At 44.9% G+C, this 16,505-nt stretch overlaps 1 protein-coding gene across 4 annotated transcripts in view; it reads left to right on the top strand.

Moving 5' to 3' along the window:
• The window catches only part of PTGR2 (prostaglandin reductase 2), a 203,811-nt gene that overhangs the window by 102,843 nt on the left and 84,463 nt on the right, over window positions 1-16,505 (top strand). For all 4 annotated transcript variants that reach the window (XM_030214985.1, XM_030214987.1, XM_030214984.1 and 1 more), the window contains one exon: window positions 12,391-12,561. In XM_030214985.1, the coding sequence (XP_030070845.1) occupies window positions 12,391-12,561 (171 nt within the window). The remainder of the gene's footprint in view (window positions 1-12,390; window positions 12,562-16,505) is intronic.

Below are 16,505 nucleotides of genomic sequence, written 5' to 3'. Positions count from 1 at the left end.
ATAGTGGAAACCATGAGATGAGATCAGGGAGCCTAAGGAAGAGGTGTAGATTGAAAAAAGGAGGGGCCCAAGGACAGATCCCTGAGGAACTCCAACAGAAAGCGGGATAGGGGAGGAGGACGAACCATGAGAGTGTACTCTGAAGGTATGATGGGAGAGATAAGAGGAGAACCAGGAGAGGACAGAGCCCTGGAACCCAAAGGAGGACAGTGTGTTAAGAAGTAGGTTGTTATTGACAGTGTCAACAGTGGCGGATAGGTCGATGATGATGGAGTAGTGACCTTTGGATTTGGCGAGGAACAGGTCATTGCAGACTTTAGATAGTGAACGAAGTACAAACTAAAGTCCAAACAAAAAAAACAGCACCAGGGGCCTTTAAAAATGGAACACAGTTCTTTAATGAAGGCTCATTCAGTTCTTTAATCAAGGCTCATTCATTAAAGAACTGTGTTCCATTTTTAAAGGCCCCTGGTGCTGTTTTTTTTGTTTAGACTTTAGATAGTGCCATTTCTGTTGAGTGTAGGGGGCGAAAGCCGGATTGAAGCGGATCGAGGATGGCATGAGAGGAGAGAAAATCAATGCAGCGGCTGTGAATGGCGCGTTCAAGTATCTTGGAGAGGAAGGGTAGGTGGGAAATGGGGCGGTAGTTGGAGGGACAGGTAGGGTCAAGAGATGGTTTTTTGAGGAGTGGTGTGACCACAGCATGCTTGAAGGTGTCCGGGACAGTTGCAGTGGAGAGAGAGAGGTTAAGGATATGACAGATGGAGGGGGTGATAGTAGGAGCGATGCTGCTAAGTAGGTTGGTGGGGATGGGGTCTGAGGAACAGGTGGTGGATTTTGAGGAGGAGAGGAGATGGGCGGCTTCCTCTTCGGTGATATCAGGAAAAGAGGAGAAGGAGGCCTGGGTTGGTTGGTTGAGAGAGTGGGTTATAGGATGAAGAGGAGGAGAAGGTTTGGTGGTGAATTCGAGGTTGATCTTCTGGACCTTGTCACGGAAGTAGTCGGCCAGAGATTGAGGAGAGAGTGAGGGAGGGGGGGTGGGAGCAGAGGGCACTTTGAGGAGGGAGTTGAGGGTGGCGAAGAGACGATGAGGATTAGAGCTGAGGGAATTAGTCAATTGGGTGTAATAGTCCTGTTTGGCGAGGAATAGGGAGGATTGGAAGGAGGATAGCATGAATTTGAAGTGAATGAAATCAGTATGGGTGCGAGATTTCCTCCAGAGGCATTCAGCCGAACGGGCGCAGGAGCGAAGGTATTGGGTGCAAGGGGTCAGCCAGGGCTGGGGATTGGTACGCCTTGTGGGACGGGAGATGGACGGTGCAAGAGTGTCTAGAGCAGAGGAGAGAGTGGCATTGTAAGTGGAGACAGCTTTGTCAACAGATTCGGAGGACATGATGGAAGGGAGGAGATCAGAGATATTAGAGGATAAGGTGAGTGGGTCAGCAGCCTGGAGATTTCTGGAAGTAGTATTTAGTGTTGGGCGAGAATGAGGGGGAGGGTGCTGAAGTGTGAATGTGATTAGGTGATGGTCAGAGAGAGGAAGAGCTGATGCGCGGAAATTGGAGGGTGAGCAAGTAGAAGAGAGGACGAGATCAAGACAGTGGCCAGATTTGTGAGTAGGGGTGGAGGAGCCCAGTTGGAGGTTGAAGGAGGAGGTAAGAGTAAGGAACTGAGAAACATATGAGTCGGATGGGTTATCAATGTGTATGTTGAAGTCACCAAGAATGAGGGATGGGGATGAGGGCTGAAGAAAAACAGAGAGCCAGGCATCGAAGTCGGGAAGGAAGGAAGGGAGGGACTTATTAGGGGGCGGCGGTAAATGACTGCAACTCTGAGTGGCAGCGGGTGGAATAGACGGATGGAGTGAACTTCAAAGGATGAGAAGCAGTGAGACTGAGGTAGGTGGAGAGGTTGAAAACTGCAGGAGGGCGAAAGTAGTAGCCCGACGCCGCCTCCGCGACCAACTGAGCAGGGCGAATGGGAGAAAAGATAGCCTCCGTGGCATAGGGCCACGATTGAGGCAGAGTCATCAGGGGTGAGCCAGGTTTCAGTTAGGGCGAGCAGTTGAAGGGAATGGGAGATGAAGAGATCGTGGGTGAAGGGAAGTTTGTTGCAGATTGAGCAGGCGTTCCACAGGGCGCATGAGAAGGGGAGGGAGGAGGGGAATAGAGATGAGATTGGAGATATCGCAGGAACATTTGCATAGATGAGATGAGGACGAGGACAGGTGTGGGGGACCTGGGTTGGGATTGATGTCTCTCGCGGATAGCAGGAGAAGGAGCAGGAGAGTGCGGAGAAGGGTGGGTGAGGAAGGGCGACGAAGGCGACGAAGACGGGATGCACTTAGGAGGAATGGGGAAGGGTTCATGACAAACTTCTCCTGCAATTTGATATGTCCAGTGCCTTCGACATGGTCAACCATGGAATACTATTACACATCCTGGAATACTTTGGAGTTGGAGGTAACGTTCTTAAATGGTTTAGAGGATTCCTGACAACAAGATCATACCAAGTAACAACTAACGCGGCGATATCAGACCCATGGCTACCCGAATGCGGAATCTCCCAAGGATCCCCCCTCTCACCAACCCTCTTTAACCTCATGATGATACCCCTAGCCAAGCTATTAGACAATCAAAATCTCAACGCATACATATATGCAGACGTTGTCATGATTTACATCCCGTTCAAACATGACCTAAAGGAAATCACCAACGAAATCAACCAAAGCTTCCAAATCATGCACTCCTGGGTGGATGCATTTCAGCTCAAACTCTACGCAGAAAAAACACGATGTCTTATACTTATAACACAACACAAATAAATCCACCACCATAACCATCCCAAACTTTTCCCTCCCTGTCTCAAACAATTTAAAAGTTCTGGGAGTTACTATCGATCGAAACCTCACACTTGAAAATCACGTGAAGAATACAACTAAGAAAATGTTCCACTCTATGTGGAAACTCAAAAGAGTAAACCTTTCTTCCAGAGAGCCATTTTCCGGAACCTGGTACAGTCAATGGTACTAAGCCACCTGGACTACTGCAATGCACTCTACGCTGGCTGTAAAGAACAGACCATCAAGAAACTTCAAACAGCCCAGAATACCGCAGCAAGACTCATATTTGGAAAAACAAAATATGAAAGTGCAAAACCCCTAAGAAAGAAATTATACTGGCTCCCACTTAAAGAAGTATCGCGTTGAAGATCTGCACGATTGTTCATAAAATCATTTACGGAGATGCCCTGACCTACATGCTAGACCTCGTGTACCTCCCACCCAGAAACGCCAAAAGATCTTCTCGCACATTTCTTAACCTACACTTCCCCAGCTGTAAAGGACTGAAATACAAACTAACACACGCGACCAGCTTTTCCTACATGAGCACGCAGCTGTGGAACGCACTACCAACTCACCTGAAAACAATCAACGAAGTAATTAACTTCTGCAAATCTCTGAAAACCTATCTCTGCAACAAGGCCTACCACAATAACCCATAACTAACTATAACACAACACCTACACACCTTTACACAGAATGTCTCTTTCTATAACTGGTAGACCAGACCCTCGTGTTTGCCTTGATTTCTTTGTAACATCAATTGTACTTTTTACCCTGTTATGGCGATGCCATAACAGATCTTTGTAAGCCACATTGAGCCTGCAAATAGGTGGGAAAATGTGGGATACAAGTGCAATAAATAAATAAATTGGGAAGCTGCAGTCAGGTAAGCCTCACGTTGGTGGTAGAAAAAAATATTGGAGTCACTGCTGAAGGAAAACATAGTTAACTTTCTAGAATGCAGCGGGGTTGCTGGGTCCAAGGCAACATGGCTTTACCAAAGGAAAATCCTTCCAAACAAATCTGATTGATTCCTTTGACTGGGTGACCAAGGAACTGGATAAAGGGCCTGCACTAGATATAATCTACTTAGATTTCAGCAATGCCTTTGATACGGTCCCTCACAGAAGACTCAAGAATAAGTTGAAAAGGCTGACCTTAGCACCCAAAATGGTGAACTGGATTGGAAACTGGTTGACTGATGGGCGGCAGAGGATGGCAGTAAATGGAATCTGCTCGGAGGAAAGGAAGGTGAGTAGTGGAGTACTTCAGAAGTTGGTGCTGGGGCTGATTCTTTTTAGTATATTTGTGGGAGACTTTGCTGAAGGATTAGAAGGAAGTGTTTGCTTTTTTGCAGGGGACATGAAGATAGGCAATAGAGTAGATACTACAGATACGATATTTGCCACAGTTATGATATTCGCTACAGCTGACAAGCCGCAGTTTAGTGAGTTTAAATATATCCTATCTGTGTTGTAGAATCAATATTTCATGTTTAATAATCACTTGATTATAGTACACTATCAGCCTTATTTTCGAAAGTGATGGGCTCCCAGATTTCGACCCAAATCGGGAGATAGCGCCCATCTCGCAAAGGCGTCCAAATCGGTATAATCGAAAGTCGATTTTGGGCGTCTTCAACTGTAATCTGTCGCAGAAATGGGCGTGTCGGAGGCGTAAAGGCGGGACTGGGGCGTGTTTATCAGCCGAGGAGAGATGGGCGCCTTCGGCCGAAAATCGAAAAAAGAAAGGCATTTTTGGCGCGAATTTGGGTCATTTTTATTGGACCCTTTTTTTGCACGAACAAGTCCCAAAAAAGTGCCCTAAATGACCAGATGACCACCGGAGGGAATCGGGGATGATCACCCCTGACTCCCCCAGTGGTCACTAATCCCCTCCCACCATAAAAAAAAAACAACTTTAACAACTTTTTTTTCCAGCATGTATACCAGCCTCAAATGCCATACCCAGATCCATCACAGCAGTATGCAGGTCCCTGGAGCAGTTGTTAGTGGGTGCAGTGGACTTTACCCAGGTGGACCGAGGGCCCCCCCCCCCACCTGTTACACTTGTGGTGGTAACTGGGAGCCCTCCAAACCGCCCCCAAAACCCACTGTACCCACATTTAGGTGCTCCTCTTCAACCATAAGTGCTATGGTAATGGTGTAGAGTTGTGGGCAGTGGGTTTTGGGGGAGATTTGAGGGGCTCAGCACCCAAGGGATGGGAGCTATGGACTTGGGAGGTATTTAATTTTTTTTTTTAATTGTTACAAGTGCCCCCTAGGGTGCCCGGTTGGTGTCCTGGCATGTGAGGGGGACCAGTGCACTACGAATCCTGGCCCCTCCCATGACCCAATGCCTTGGATTTGTTCGTTTTTGAGCTGGGCGCCTTCGGTTTCCATTATCGCTGAAAAATGAAACCGCCCAGCACAAATCCGATGCATTTGCCAAGCACAAACCGTATTATCGAAAAAAAAAGATGGGCGCCCATTTTTTTCGAAAATACGGTCTGTCCCGCCCCTTCACGTACACATTCTCGGACATAGACGCCCATGGAGATGGGCGTTTGCGTTCCATTATGCCCCTCCACGGGAACTAGTTAATAATGCTTGCTTCTCTTTTTTATTATTTTTTTCTCTAAGACTGAACAAGAGACTGCTGTCCGTTCTACAGGCTATCTGTTAATGCTGTGTCAAAGTTTCAAGTTATAAAACTATGGGGAATAGGGTATGGAGACTAGTTAATAAAGTCTGATTTTTTTTTTAAATTCTGTCTTTATCAATAATGTGCAAATCCACTTTTAAACCCCAATCTTTAAGTTACTTGGGGAAGAACAACACTCTGGGGGACATGTTAAGCAGAGTGTTGCAACCCTACAAGTGGTCTCTTATTATGACTGTTGCATGCAAACTATTCAAGGTGTGGGGCACTCCTTCAGTAGATCTGTTTGCCATGCCCCACAACAACAAAGACCCTCAGTTTTGCTCCAGGCTTCATTTCACACAATAGGCTAGCATCAGATGCCTTTCTCCTTTATTAGAGAATATGTCCCTGATACGCATTCCCTCTGATTCCCCTCATCAGGAAAACTTTGTTGAAGCTTCACCTGGATTGAGGGACCATGATTCTCATTACGCCTTAGTGGCACAGGCAGATATAGTTCCCTCTGCTTCTGGGGGTTTCCTCAGAAGAACACCTTATCACTGAGAACAAGGAATCCCTTCTACATCCCACCCTCCAGTCTCTAGCCCACAGAGCTTGGAGAGTGGAGGAGTGGCCTAGTGATTAGAGCACTGATCTTGACATCCAGAGGTGGCTGGTTCAAATCCCACTGCTGCTCCTTGTGATCTTGAGCAAGTCACTTAACCCTCCATTGCCTCAGGTACAAACTTAGATTGTGAGCCCTCCTGGGACAGAGAAATACCCAGTGTACCTGAATGTAACTCACCTTGAGCTACTACTGAAAAAGGTGTGAGTAAAATCTAAAATAAATACAACTGGCTGCCTTGCTTCTCCCTGAGGGTGTCTCCTAGGTCCTTTTGGCTTCCGGAAAAGATTCTACATAAGTACATAAGTAATGCCATACTGGGAAAAGACCAAGGGTCCATCGAGCCCAGCATCCTGTCCATGACAGCGGCCAACCTAGGCCAAGGGCACCTGGTAAGCTTCCCAAACGTACAAACATTCTATACATGTTATTCCTGGAATTGTGGATTTTTCCCAAGTCCATTTAGTAGCGGTTTATGGACTTGTCCTTTAGGAAACCGTCCAACCCCTTTTTAAACTCTGCTAAGCTAACCGCCTTCACCACGTTCTCTGGCAACGAATTCCAGAGTTTAATTATACGTTGGGTGAAGAAACATTTTCTCCGATTTGTTTTAAATTTACTACACTGTAGTTTCATCGCATGCCCCCTAGTCCTAGTATTTTTGGAAAGTGTGAACAGAGGCTTCACATCCACCTGTTCCACTCCACTCATTATTTTATATACCTCTATCATGTCTCCCCTCAGCTGTCTTTTCTCCAAGCTGAATAGCCCTAGCCTCCTTAATCTTTCTTCATAGGGAAGTCGTCCCATCCCCGCTATCATTTTAGTCGCCCTTCGCTGCACCTTTTCCAATTCTACTATATCTTTCTTGAGATGCGGCGACCAGAATTGAATACAATACTCAAAGTGCGGTCGCACCATGGAGCGATACAACGGCATTATAACATCCTCACACCTGTTTTCCATACCTTTCCTAATAATACCCAACATTCTATTCGCTTTCCTATGCGCAGCAGCACACTGAGCAGAAGGTTTCAGTGTATTATCGACGACGACACCCAGATCCCTTTCTTGGTCCATAACTCCTAACGTGGAACCTTGCATGACGTAGCTATAATTCGGGTTCTTTTTTCCCACATGCATCACCTTGCACTTGCTCACATTAAACGTCATCTGCCATTTAGCCGCCCAGTGGAAAGCATGAAAAGGGATCTGAGGAAGCTAGAAGAATGGTCTGAGGTTTGGCAATTAAAATTCAATGCGAAGAAATGCAAAGTGATGCATTTAGGGAGTAGAAACCCACGAGAGACGTATGTGTTAGGCGGGGAGAGTCTGATAGGTACTGAGGGGGAGAGGGATCTTGGGGTGATAGTATCCGAGGATCTGAAGGCGACGAAACAGTGTGACAGGGCGGTGGCCGTAGCGAGAAGGTTGCTAGGCTGTATAGAGAGAGGTGTGACCAGCAGAAGAAAGGAAGTGTTGATGCCCCTGTACAAGTCGTTGGTGAGGCCCCACCTGGAGTATTGTGTTCAGTTTTGGAGGCCGTACCTTGCGAAGGATGTTAAAAAAATGGAAGAGGTGCAAAGAAAAGCTATGAGAATGGTATGGGATTTGCGTTCCAAGACGTATGACCAAAGACTTGCTGACCTGAACATGTATACCCTGGAGGAAAGGAGGAACAGGGGTGATATGATACAGACGTTCAAATACTTGAAAGGTATTAATCCGCAAAAAAATCTTTTCCGGAGATGGGAAGGCGGTAGAACGAGAGGACATGAAATGAGATTGAAGGGGGGCAGACTCAAAAAAGATATCAGGAAGTATTTTTTCACGGAGAGGGTGGTGGATGCTTGGAATGCCCTCCCGCGGGAGGTGGTGGAGATGAAAACGGTAACGGAATTCAAACATGCGTGGGATATGCATAAAGGAATCCTGTGCAGCAGGAATGGATCCTCAGAAGCTTAGCTGAAATTGGGTGGCGGAGCAGGTGGGGGGAAGAGGGGTTGGTGGTTGGGAGGCTAGGATAGGGGAGGGCAGACTTATACGGTCTGTACCAGAGCCGGTGATGGGAGACGGGACTGGTGGTTGGGAGGCGGGAAATACTGCTGGGCAGACTTATACGGTCTGTGCCCTGAAAAAGACAGGTACAAATTCAAGATATGAGTTTATCTTGGGCAGACTAGATGGACCATGCAGGTCTTTTTCTGCCGTCATCTACTATGTTACTATGTCTCACAGTCTCGTAAGGTCCTCTTGTAATTTTTCACAATCCTGTCGCGATTTAACAACTTTGAATAACTTTGTGTCATCAGCAAATTTAATTACCTCGCTAGTTACTCCCATCTCTAAATCATTTATAAATCTATTAAAAAGCAGCGGTCCTAGCACAGACCCCTGAGGAACCCCACTAACTACCTTTCTCCATTGTGAATACTGCCCATTTAACCCCACTCTCTGTTTCCTATCCTTCAACCAGTTTCACAATAGAACATTTCCTCCTATCCCATGACCCTCCAATTTCCTCTGTAGCCTTTCATGAGGTACCTTGTCAAAGTATTGCCGTACTGGGAAAGACCAAAGGTCCATCGAGCCCAGCATCAACCAGGTGAGGGAGCACTCCACACTCTGGGCTGCAAGCGTACTTTGGATTTCTAACTTGAGAGAACAAAATCTTATTGGCAATCCTCTCAGCTTTTTGTCTCCAATGACCCCGATAGATTGGGGGTGGCCATCAGTAAGTGGACACTTTCTACTTGCATCTCTTTTGCTTACACCTGGGCTGGGTTAACTCTGGAAAGTCATGTCATGGCTCATAATATTAGAGCCATGGTGACATTGTAGCCCATTTAAGGTCTTTCTCCGTGAAGGAGGTTTGCTGGGCTTCAGCTTGGTCTTCGGTCCATACCTTCACTTCCCACTGTTGCCTGGAGCAGAATTCCCATCGGGATAGTAGATTCGGTCAGACAGTTCTGCAGAATTTATTTAGTGTGTAGCATCCAACTCCATCCTCCAAACCCATTTTTCTGCTGTCCCAGGTGACACCTGCAATATCTCTCTCTGTATAATTCTCAGTTAACAGTTTTTATGAGATTTGCTGTGTGCAAATTTCTGCTTGCTGAATTCTGATTGTTTTCTGGTGTGCCTGGTAGCTAGGAGACGATAATGTTCTGCTTGTCCTCTGAGAAAGTGAAGATACTTACCTGTAGCAGGTATTCTCTAAGGCCAGCAGGACATATATTCTCGCATATCTGCTCGCCTCTCCTTGGAATTGCCACCTTTAGCTCGATTATTGTACTGCTGGTCCTGCGCTCATGTATCCAGGAGGAAGGCACCTGCGCATGCACAGTCGGACGCTGCCAGAGAGCTCTTAAAGTGATGATATACTTGGCATCTGCACCGGGGCTCTGTGAATGATGTCACCTATATGTGAGAATATATATCCTGTTGTCGTTGGAGAACACCTGATACAGCAGTGGTCTCCAATGTGGGGCCCCCAAAATCCTCCGCTGTGGCCCTCAATATGCTGTGTGGTAAACAGTATGTAGATACAAGTATCTCATTTGTGATATTTGCCACAGTTATGATATTCACTACAGCTGACAAGCCACAATTGAGTGAGTTTAAATATATCCTATCTGTGTTGTAGAATCAATATTTCATGTTTAATAATCACTTGATTATAGTAACAGCAAAAATTTCTCTTGTGTGTCATCCAAGTGTTTTTAATTTATGATATTTGCTACTGTTGACAAGCCAAAATAAAGTTTTTAAAATATATCCTTGAAGTGTTGTAAAATCAGTATTAATGTTTAATACCTGGTCTGAAAAAGCAGGTAAAGGCAATTTTACAAATTCAGTAGTATTTAACTAGTATAGGCTTGTGCATGTAAGCTTGAAATATTTTGGTGGCCCTCGGAGCTTTCTTGTATTCACTCTTCAGCCCTTTACATGAAAAAGGTTGGAGACAACTGTGTTACAGGTAAGTATCTTTGCTTTATAAACTTTATACATGTGTTCAATGTAAATAGATGTAACTATATGTTCACAGAAGGCTAATATGAATGCACTTAAATGAGTTCTTGATAGCGGAAAAATCTTTTTTTTTTCTTTCTGGTATTTTTAAAAAATTTATGTAAGTCTTTAAGTTTGAGAAACAGTACAAGTGCAAGTACAGCTGAATGACAAATACTACACAAATGTAACCCCCCCCCCCCCCCCCCCCCCCCCGGAGGGCTTTAAAACAAGCCTCATAAACCGCTAGAGTGTATAGTATTTTCTCAAACTAGAGAGGTAACAAACAAAGTACTTCAAGAATTTATAACAGGAGTTTTCCCCCCAATACCCTCTCCCCCATAAAATAGAACAACAACAGCAACCCCCCCCCCCTCGTCTCCTCTCCTCTCTAGTCACCAGCCTTCAACACGAGCAATGTGACACATAAGGTTCCTAGATAGCTTCCCATTTAGACAAAGTTTTATGATGAATGGCCCACAATCTCTCCATTTCACAAATGTACCAGAGTTTATTTAACCACTTTACCAATGAAGGAACTTGAGGATACTTCCAGTGAGCAGCCAAAGTAACCCTCGCGGCCGACATTACATACCTAACCAGCAATGACTGAGATGTGGTTAGACCAGGTGGTTTTTTTGGGAAAAGAAAAAATTCAGGAGACCATTTGATAGGCTTGGAGAGCCACTTCTGAAGTCTGTGTTGAATAGCTTTTCTTTCTGGTTTTGTTTGGGGTTTTTTCCCCCTTTTTAACAGGGCTGGCCCAAACTGTATCTGATTCCCTAGGTGAACCGTCAACTGTGCACTTGCCTTCCCCTCAGTGTAGCTTCCTCAGAGGTCTGTTTCTAGCCTAGCAGTGGAGGAGTGGCCTAGTGGTTAGGATGGTGGACTTTGGTCCTGGGGAACTGAGGAACAGAGTTCAAGTCCCACTTCAGGCACAGGCAGCTCCTTGTGACTCTGGGCAAGTCACTTAACCCTCCATTGCCCCATGTAAGCCGCATTGAGCCTGCAATGAGTGGGAAAGCGCGGGGTACAAATGTAATAAAAATAAAATAGCAGCCTCTTTCTTCTTCCACCCCACTCCCAACAGCCCCCCAGCCCCTGCAGCCATTCTCACCCTCAAACCCCTCTTTGCCTTTAGCCCCAGCAAAATCCCTCAGATCCAGCATGCCCCCCTTCATTCTTTCCTGCTCGTCTTCAGGCCCTTCCAGCAGCTCCCTCCTTTCTTCTCCAACCTTCAGCTCCAGCCAGTTGAGCACCTATTTTCCACTCTTTATCCTTAGGCTCAGTGAACAGCTTCATCATTTCACCCTCCCCCCCCCCCCCCCCCCATCCCCTCTTCTTTTAAGTATCTACCTATTACTGGAGTCTCAGGCTTTAAGCAACCCTCTCCCTCATCTCAGACTCAGACCACATGGATGGTAGTGGGTGCAGTGCCATCTGCTAGTCTCTTCTGCTGGGAATAGGAAGACCAAGATGCCAGTAGCACAGAACTCTGCACCTCCTGTAGTGCTGCCTCAGTACAAGCCTGCTGTGCTGAAACTAGGTTGAGGAGCAAATCCTTTACACATTGAGGCAGGCTGTAATTGCTAGGTCACAGTCACACACAGTTACGTACCAGCTGCTTCCTTCTACTAGCATGATGGCTGTATGGGCTCATAATGACTCAGGATAGCTCTAACTTCAGGCAGCAGTGGCACACTGAAGCATGGCCATTGCACTGGGAATCAAGTGACGAAAGATCAGATTTGACCCGGCCTCTACTAGACATACTCAGCGCACTCTTAGTTCTGGCAGTATTACACTCCACTGTTGCTGACTGCCATGAGTACTCTCCCTGGAACTGTGCTGCCCTAGGTGGATGCCTAATCTGCCTAGAGGGTTGGCTCTGTCTTTTATTCTTCCCACTTCTCCCAAGATGGTCTAGACAATGTTGGACCTTCTTGCTGTGGAGAACTAGAAAGAGTCTTCTTTCAGACTGTCTTTCAGCACCACTTTGTTACCGTAATAACAGGTTTCACACTAGTGCATCAATCCACAATCCCTTAGGGTTGTAGTACAAGCCCAACATCATGCTACTGTTCAGCAGTCAGTGGACAGGTCATTTGAATATGGGCCTCCAGTGCTGCAGTATATTGTGGTAATATGTATGTTATGCTGTAATCCACCAAGAGATGTAGGATTGTGCGGAATAAAAATTTTTTAAAAATAAATATCACAGAACCAGCCTTCTATTGAATGTTATTAGTGTAATTTTTATTTTTAGCTTGATCCAGAACTTGTAGATGGACACCTCTCTTACTTCCTGGGGGCAGTGGGGATGCCAGGGCTGACAGCCTTGTTTGGCGTAAAGGAGAAAGGGCATGTGACTCCGGGTGCCAGTCAGACAATGGTGGTCAGTGGAGCTGCTGGTGCTTGTGGCTCTTTGGCTGGACAGGTAAGCATTTTTGTTTTTAAGTTGTTCTAAGACTTTGAATATCAATGACACAGGTTTAATTCTCCGAAGGCTGATGTACCCTTTAGGTGTAATCTCTAGGAATGTTTATGAATTGGGTGATCTGACTTTGATTCTTGAACCCAGCTTCATCTGCTGGGCTGGCAGAGACTGGGGATGCTTCATAGCCCCAGTGATAGGGAGTGTAGTTATCACTGAACAGCAACCCTTATTATTGCATTCAGGATGCACTTGTACTGAGTTCCTAAAGGAACTGCAGTCTGTGACCCCCCCCCCCCCCCAACAAAAGATTACTGCTGCAATGGCTAGGTTATGGAGATTACAGGGAATAAATAAAAAATGGGGGAGCCCCCTCCGCCACCCAGGCCAGATATTTGTGAATGGAAACTAGCTCAAGCAAAGGCAGGCTCTGATTTCATTGAAAACTCAGTGTCAGGAGGAAGTTTCCAGACCCTTCCTCCTCCCACCCAAAGAAGATGCTAATGAGAACAGTGTTTGTGCAAGAAGTTACATTTTTTAAAAATTCAACTTTACCATCTCCTTAAAAAAGAATTTTACCTATATCACAGATTAATAATAATGCTTACCATTGTCTTTGTGCTAGTGGACAAATGTAGAGCTTAGAGTCAAAATGGATACCTGAGGCAGTGGGAGATGTGGAGGGGCATTTTCGAAAGGGACGTCCACGTTTTGATTTGGACATCCTTGCAAAATATCCAGATCCAGGGGCAGGGAAACCCGTATTTATTTATATTGCATTTGTATCCCACATTTTCCCACCTCTTTGCAGGCTCAATATGGCTTACATTACAACATGAATAATGGAAATATATAAGAAATTATAAATTTAGTATTGCATAAGGATCTTGGGTAACATGAAAATGACAAAGAAAATATACATTTAGTATAGCATAAGGATCTTGGGTAACATGATAATAATAATAAAGGATAGTAGAATAACAAGCAAATATCGTGAGGTAGTTCTGAATTTATGTGTAGGGGTTCACATTTGTTGATCTTTTTTTGGTATGCCTTGTCAAAGAGATGGGTCTTCAGTAGTTTGCGGAAGTTAGTTAGTTCATAGATCGTTTTTATGTTGCGCGGCAGTGCATTTCAAAATTGTGTGCTCAAGTAGGAAAAGGTTGACGCATGTGTTAGTTTGTATTTTAGACCTTTGCAGTTGGGGAAGTGAAGATTAAGGAATGTGCGGGCTGATTTTTTAGCGTTCCTGGGTGGTAAATCTATCAGGTCTGACATGTAGGCTGAAGCGTCTCCATGGATGATTTTTAGGCATATTTTCAAAGCACTTTGGGAAGCTAAGTTCCATAGTGCTTTGAAAATGAGCTTGTTTGTGAACTAGGGTACATATTTTGAACGTGATGCGTTCTTTAAGTGGGAGCCAGTGTAGTTTTTCTCGTAGGGGTTAGCACTTTCATATTTTGTTTTTCCGAATGAGTCTGGCTGCAGTGTTCTGGGCTGTCTGAAGTACATAAGTACATAAGTAATGCCACACTGGGAAAAGACCAAGGGTCCATTGAGCCCAGCATCCTGTCCACGACAGCGGCCAATCCAGACCAAGGGCACCTGGCAAGCTTCCCAAACGTACAAACATTCTATACATGTTATTCCCGGAATTGTGGATTTTTCCCAAGTCCATTTAGTAGCGGTTTATGGACTTGTCCTTTAGGAAACCGTCTAACCCCCTTTTAAACTCTGCCAAGCTAACCGCCTTCACCACGTTCTCCGGCAACGAATTCCAGAGTTTAATTACGCGTTGGGTGAAGAAACATTTTCTCTGATTTGTTTTAAAATTACTATACTGTAGTTTCATCGCATGCCCCCTAGTCCTAGTATTTTTGGAAAGCGTGAACAGACGCTTCACATCCACCTGTTCCACTCCACTCATTATTTTATATACCTCTATCATGTCTCCCCTCAGCTGTCTCTTCTCCAAGCTGAAAAGCCCTAGCCTCCTTAATCTTTCTTCATAGGGAAATCGTCCCATTCCCGCTATCATTTTAATCGCCCTTCGCTGCACCTTTTCCAATTCCATTATATCTTTCTTGAGATGCGGCGACCAGAATTGAACACAATACTCAAGGTGCGGTCGCACCATGGAGCGATATAACGGCATTATAACATCCTCACACCTGTTTTCCATACCTTTCCTAATAATACCCAACATTCTATTTGCTTTCCTAGCCACAGCAGCACACTGAGCAGAAGTTTTCAGTGTATTATCGACGACGACACCCAGATCCTTTTCTTGGTCCGTAACTCCTAACGTGGAACCTTCCATGACGTAGCTATAATTCGGGTTCTTTTTTCCCACATGCATCACCTTGCACTTGCTCACATTAAACGTCATCTGCCATTTAGCTGCCCAGTCTCCCAGTCTCATAAGGTCCTTCTGTAATTTTTCACAATCCTGTCTCGAGTTAATGACTTTGAATAACTTTGTGTCATCAGCAAATTTAATTACCTCGCTAGTTACTCCCATCTCTAAATCATTTATAAATCTATTAAAAAGCAGCGGTCCTAGCACAGACCCCTGAGGAACCCCACTAACTACCCTTCTCCATTGTGAATACTGCCCATTTAACCTCATTCTCTGTTTCCTGTCCTTCAACCAGTTTTTAATCCACAATAGGACTTTTCCTCCTATCCCATGACCCTCCAATTTCCTCTGAAGCCTTTCATGAGGTACCTTGTCAAACGCCTTTTGAAAATCCAGATACACAATATCAACCTGCTCCCCTTTGTCCACATGTTTGTTTACTCCTTCAAAGAATTGAAGTAAATTGGTCAGGCAAGATTTCCCCACACAAAAGCTGTGCTGACTCGGTCTCAGTAATCCCTGTCCTCGGATGTGCTCTGTAATTTTGTTTTTAATAGTAGCCTCCGTGCTTTGTAATTTTGTTTTTAATAATAGCCTCTACCATTTTCCCTGGCACCGACGTCAGACTCACCGGTCTATAATTTCCCGGATCTCCCCTGGAACCTTTTAAAAAAATGGGCGTTACATTGGCCACCCTCCAATCTTCCGGTAAGTTTCTTGATTATTTGCTCTTTGCAGCCAGCATAGAGTGCGTTGCAATAGTCTAGATGGCTGAGCACCATTGATTGTACTAGGTTACGGAAGACGGTCCTTGGGAAGAAAGATCTTACTCTTTTTAATTTCCACATTGAGTGAAACATCTTCTTGGTTGTGTTTTTCGCATGATTCTCGAGTGTAAGGTGTCTATCAATAGTGACTCCAAGAATTTTTAGGGTGTCTAAAATTGGAAGGTTCAGATTTGGTGTGTTAATGGTGGTGAATTTGTTCGTGTTATATTGAGAGGTAAGTACTAGGCATTGGGTTTTTTCTGCATTAAGTTTCAGCTTGAATGCATCCGCCCATGAGTGCATGATATGAAGGCTTTGGTTAATGTCATTGGAAATTTCCTTTAAATCTTGTTTGAATGGGATGTAGATCGTTACGTCGTCTGCATATATGTATGGGTTGAGGTTTTGGTTTGATAGTAGTTTGGCCAAGGGTATCATCATTAAGTTGAATAGAGTTGGTGAGAGGGGGGATCACTGTGGGACTCCACATTCAGGTATCCATGTGGCTGAAGTAGTCAAGTTAGATGTCACTTGGTATGATCGTGTGGTTAGGAAACCTTTAAACCAATTGAGAACGTTACCTCCAATTCCGAAGTACTCAAGGATATGTAGTAATATTCCATGATCAACCATGTCGAAAGCGCTTGACATGTCAAATTGTAGGAGTAGTATGTTTTTTCCAGTTGCAATCGTTTGTTTGAATTTAGTCATGAGTGTAATTAGTACTGTTTTGAAACAAGATGGACGTCCATCTTTCGTTTCAAAAATACCGTCAGGGATGTCCAAATCCTTAAATTTGGTCGTCCTTAGAGATGGACATC

Source organism: Microcaecilia unicolor, chromosome 9, assembly GCF_901765095.1.
Source record: "Microcaecilia unicolor chromosome 9, aMicUni1.1, whole genome shotgun sequence".
In the NCBI taxonomy this organism is placed as follows: Eukaryota; Metazoa; Chordata; class Amphibia; order Gymnophiona; family Siphonopidae; genus Microcaecilia; species Microcaecilia unicolor.
Note: the sequence above shows the minus strand (reverse complement) of the source record. Positions and strands in the feature narration are given on the sequence as shown.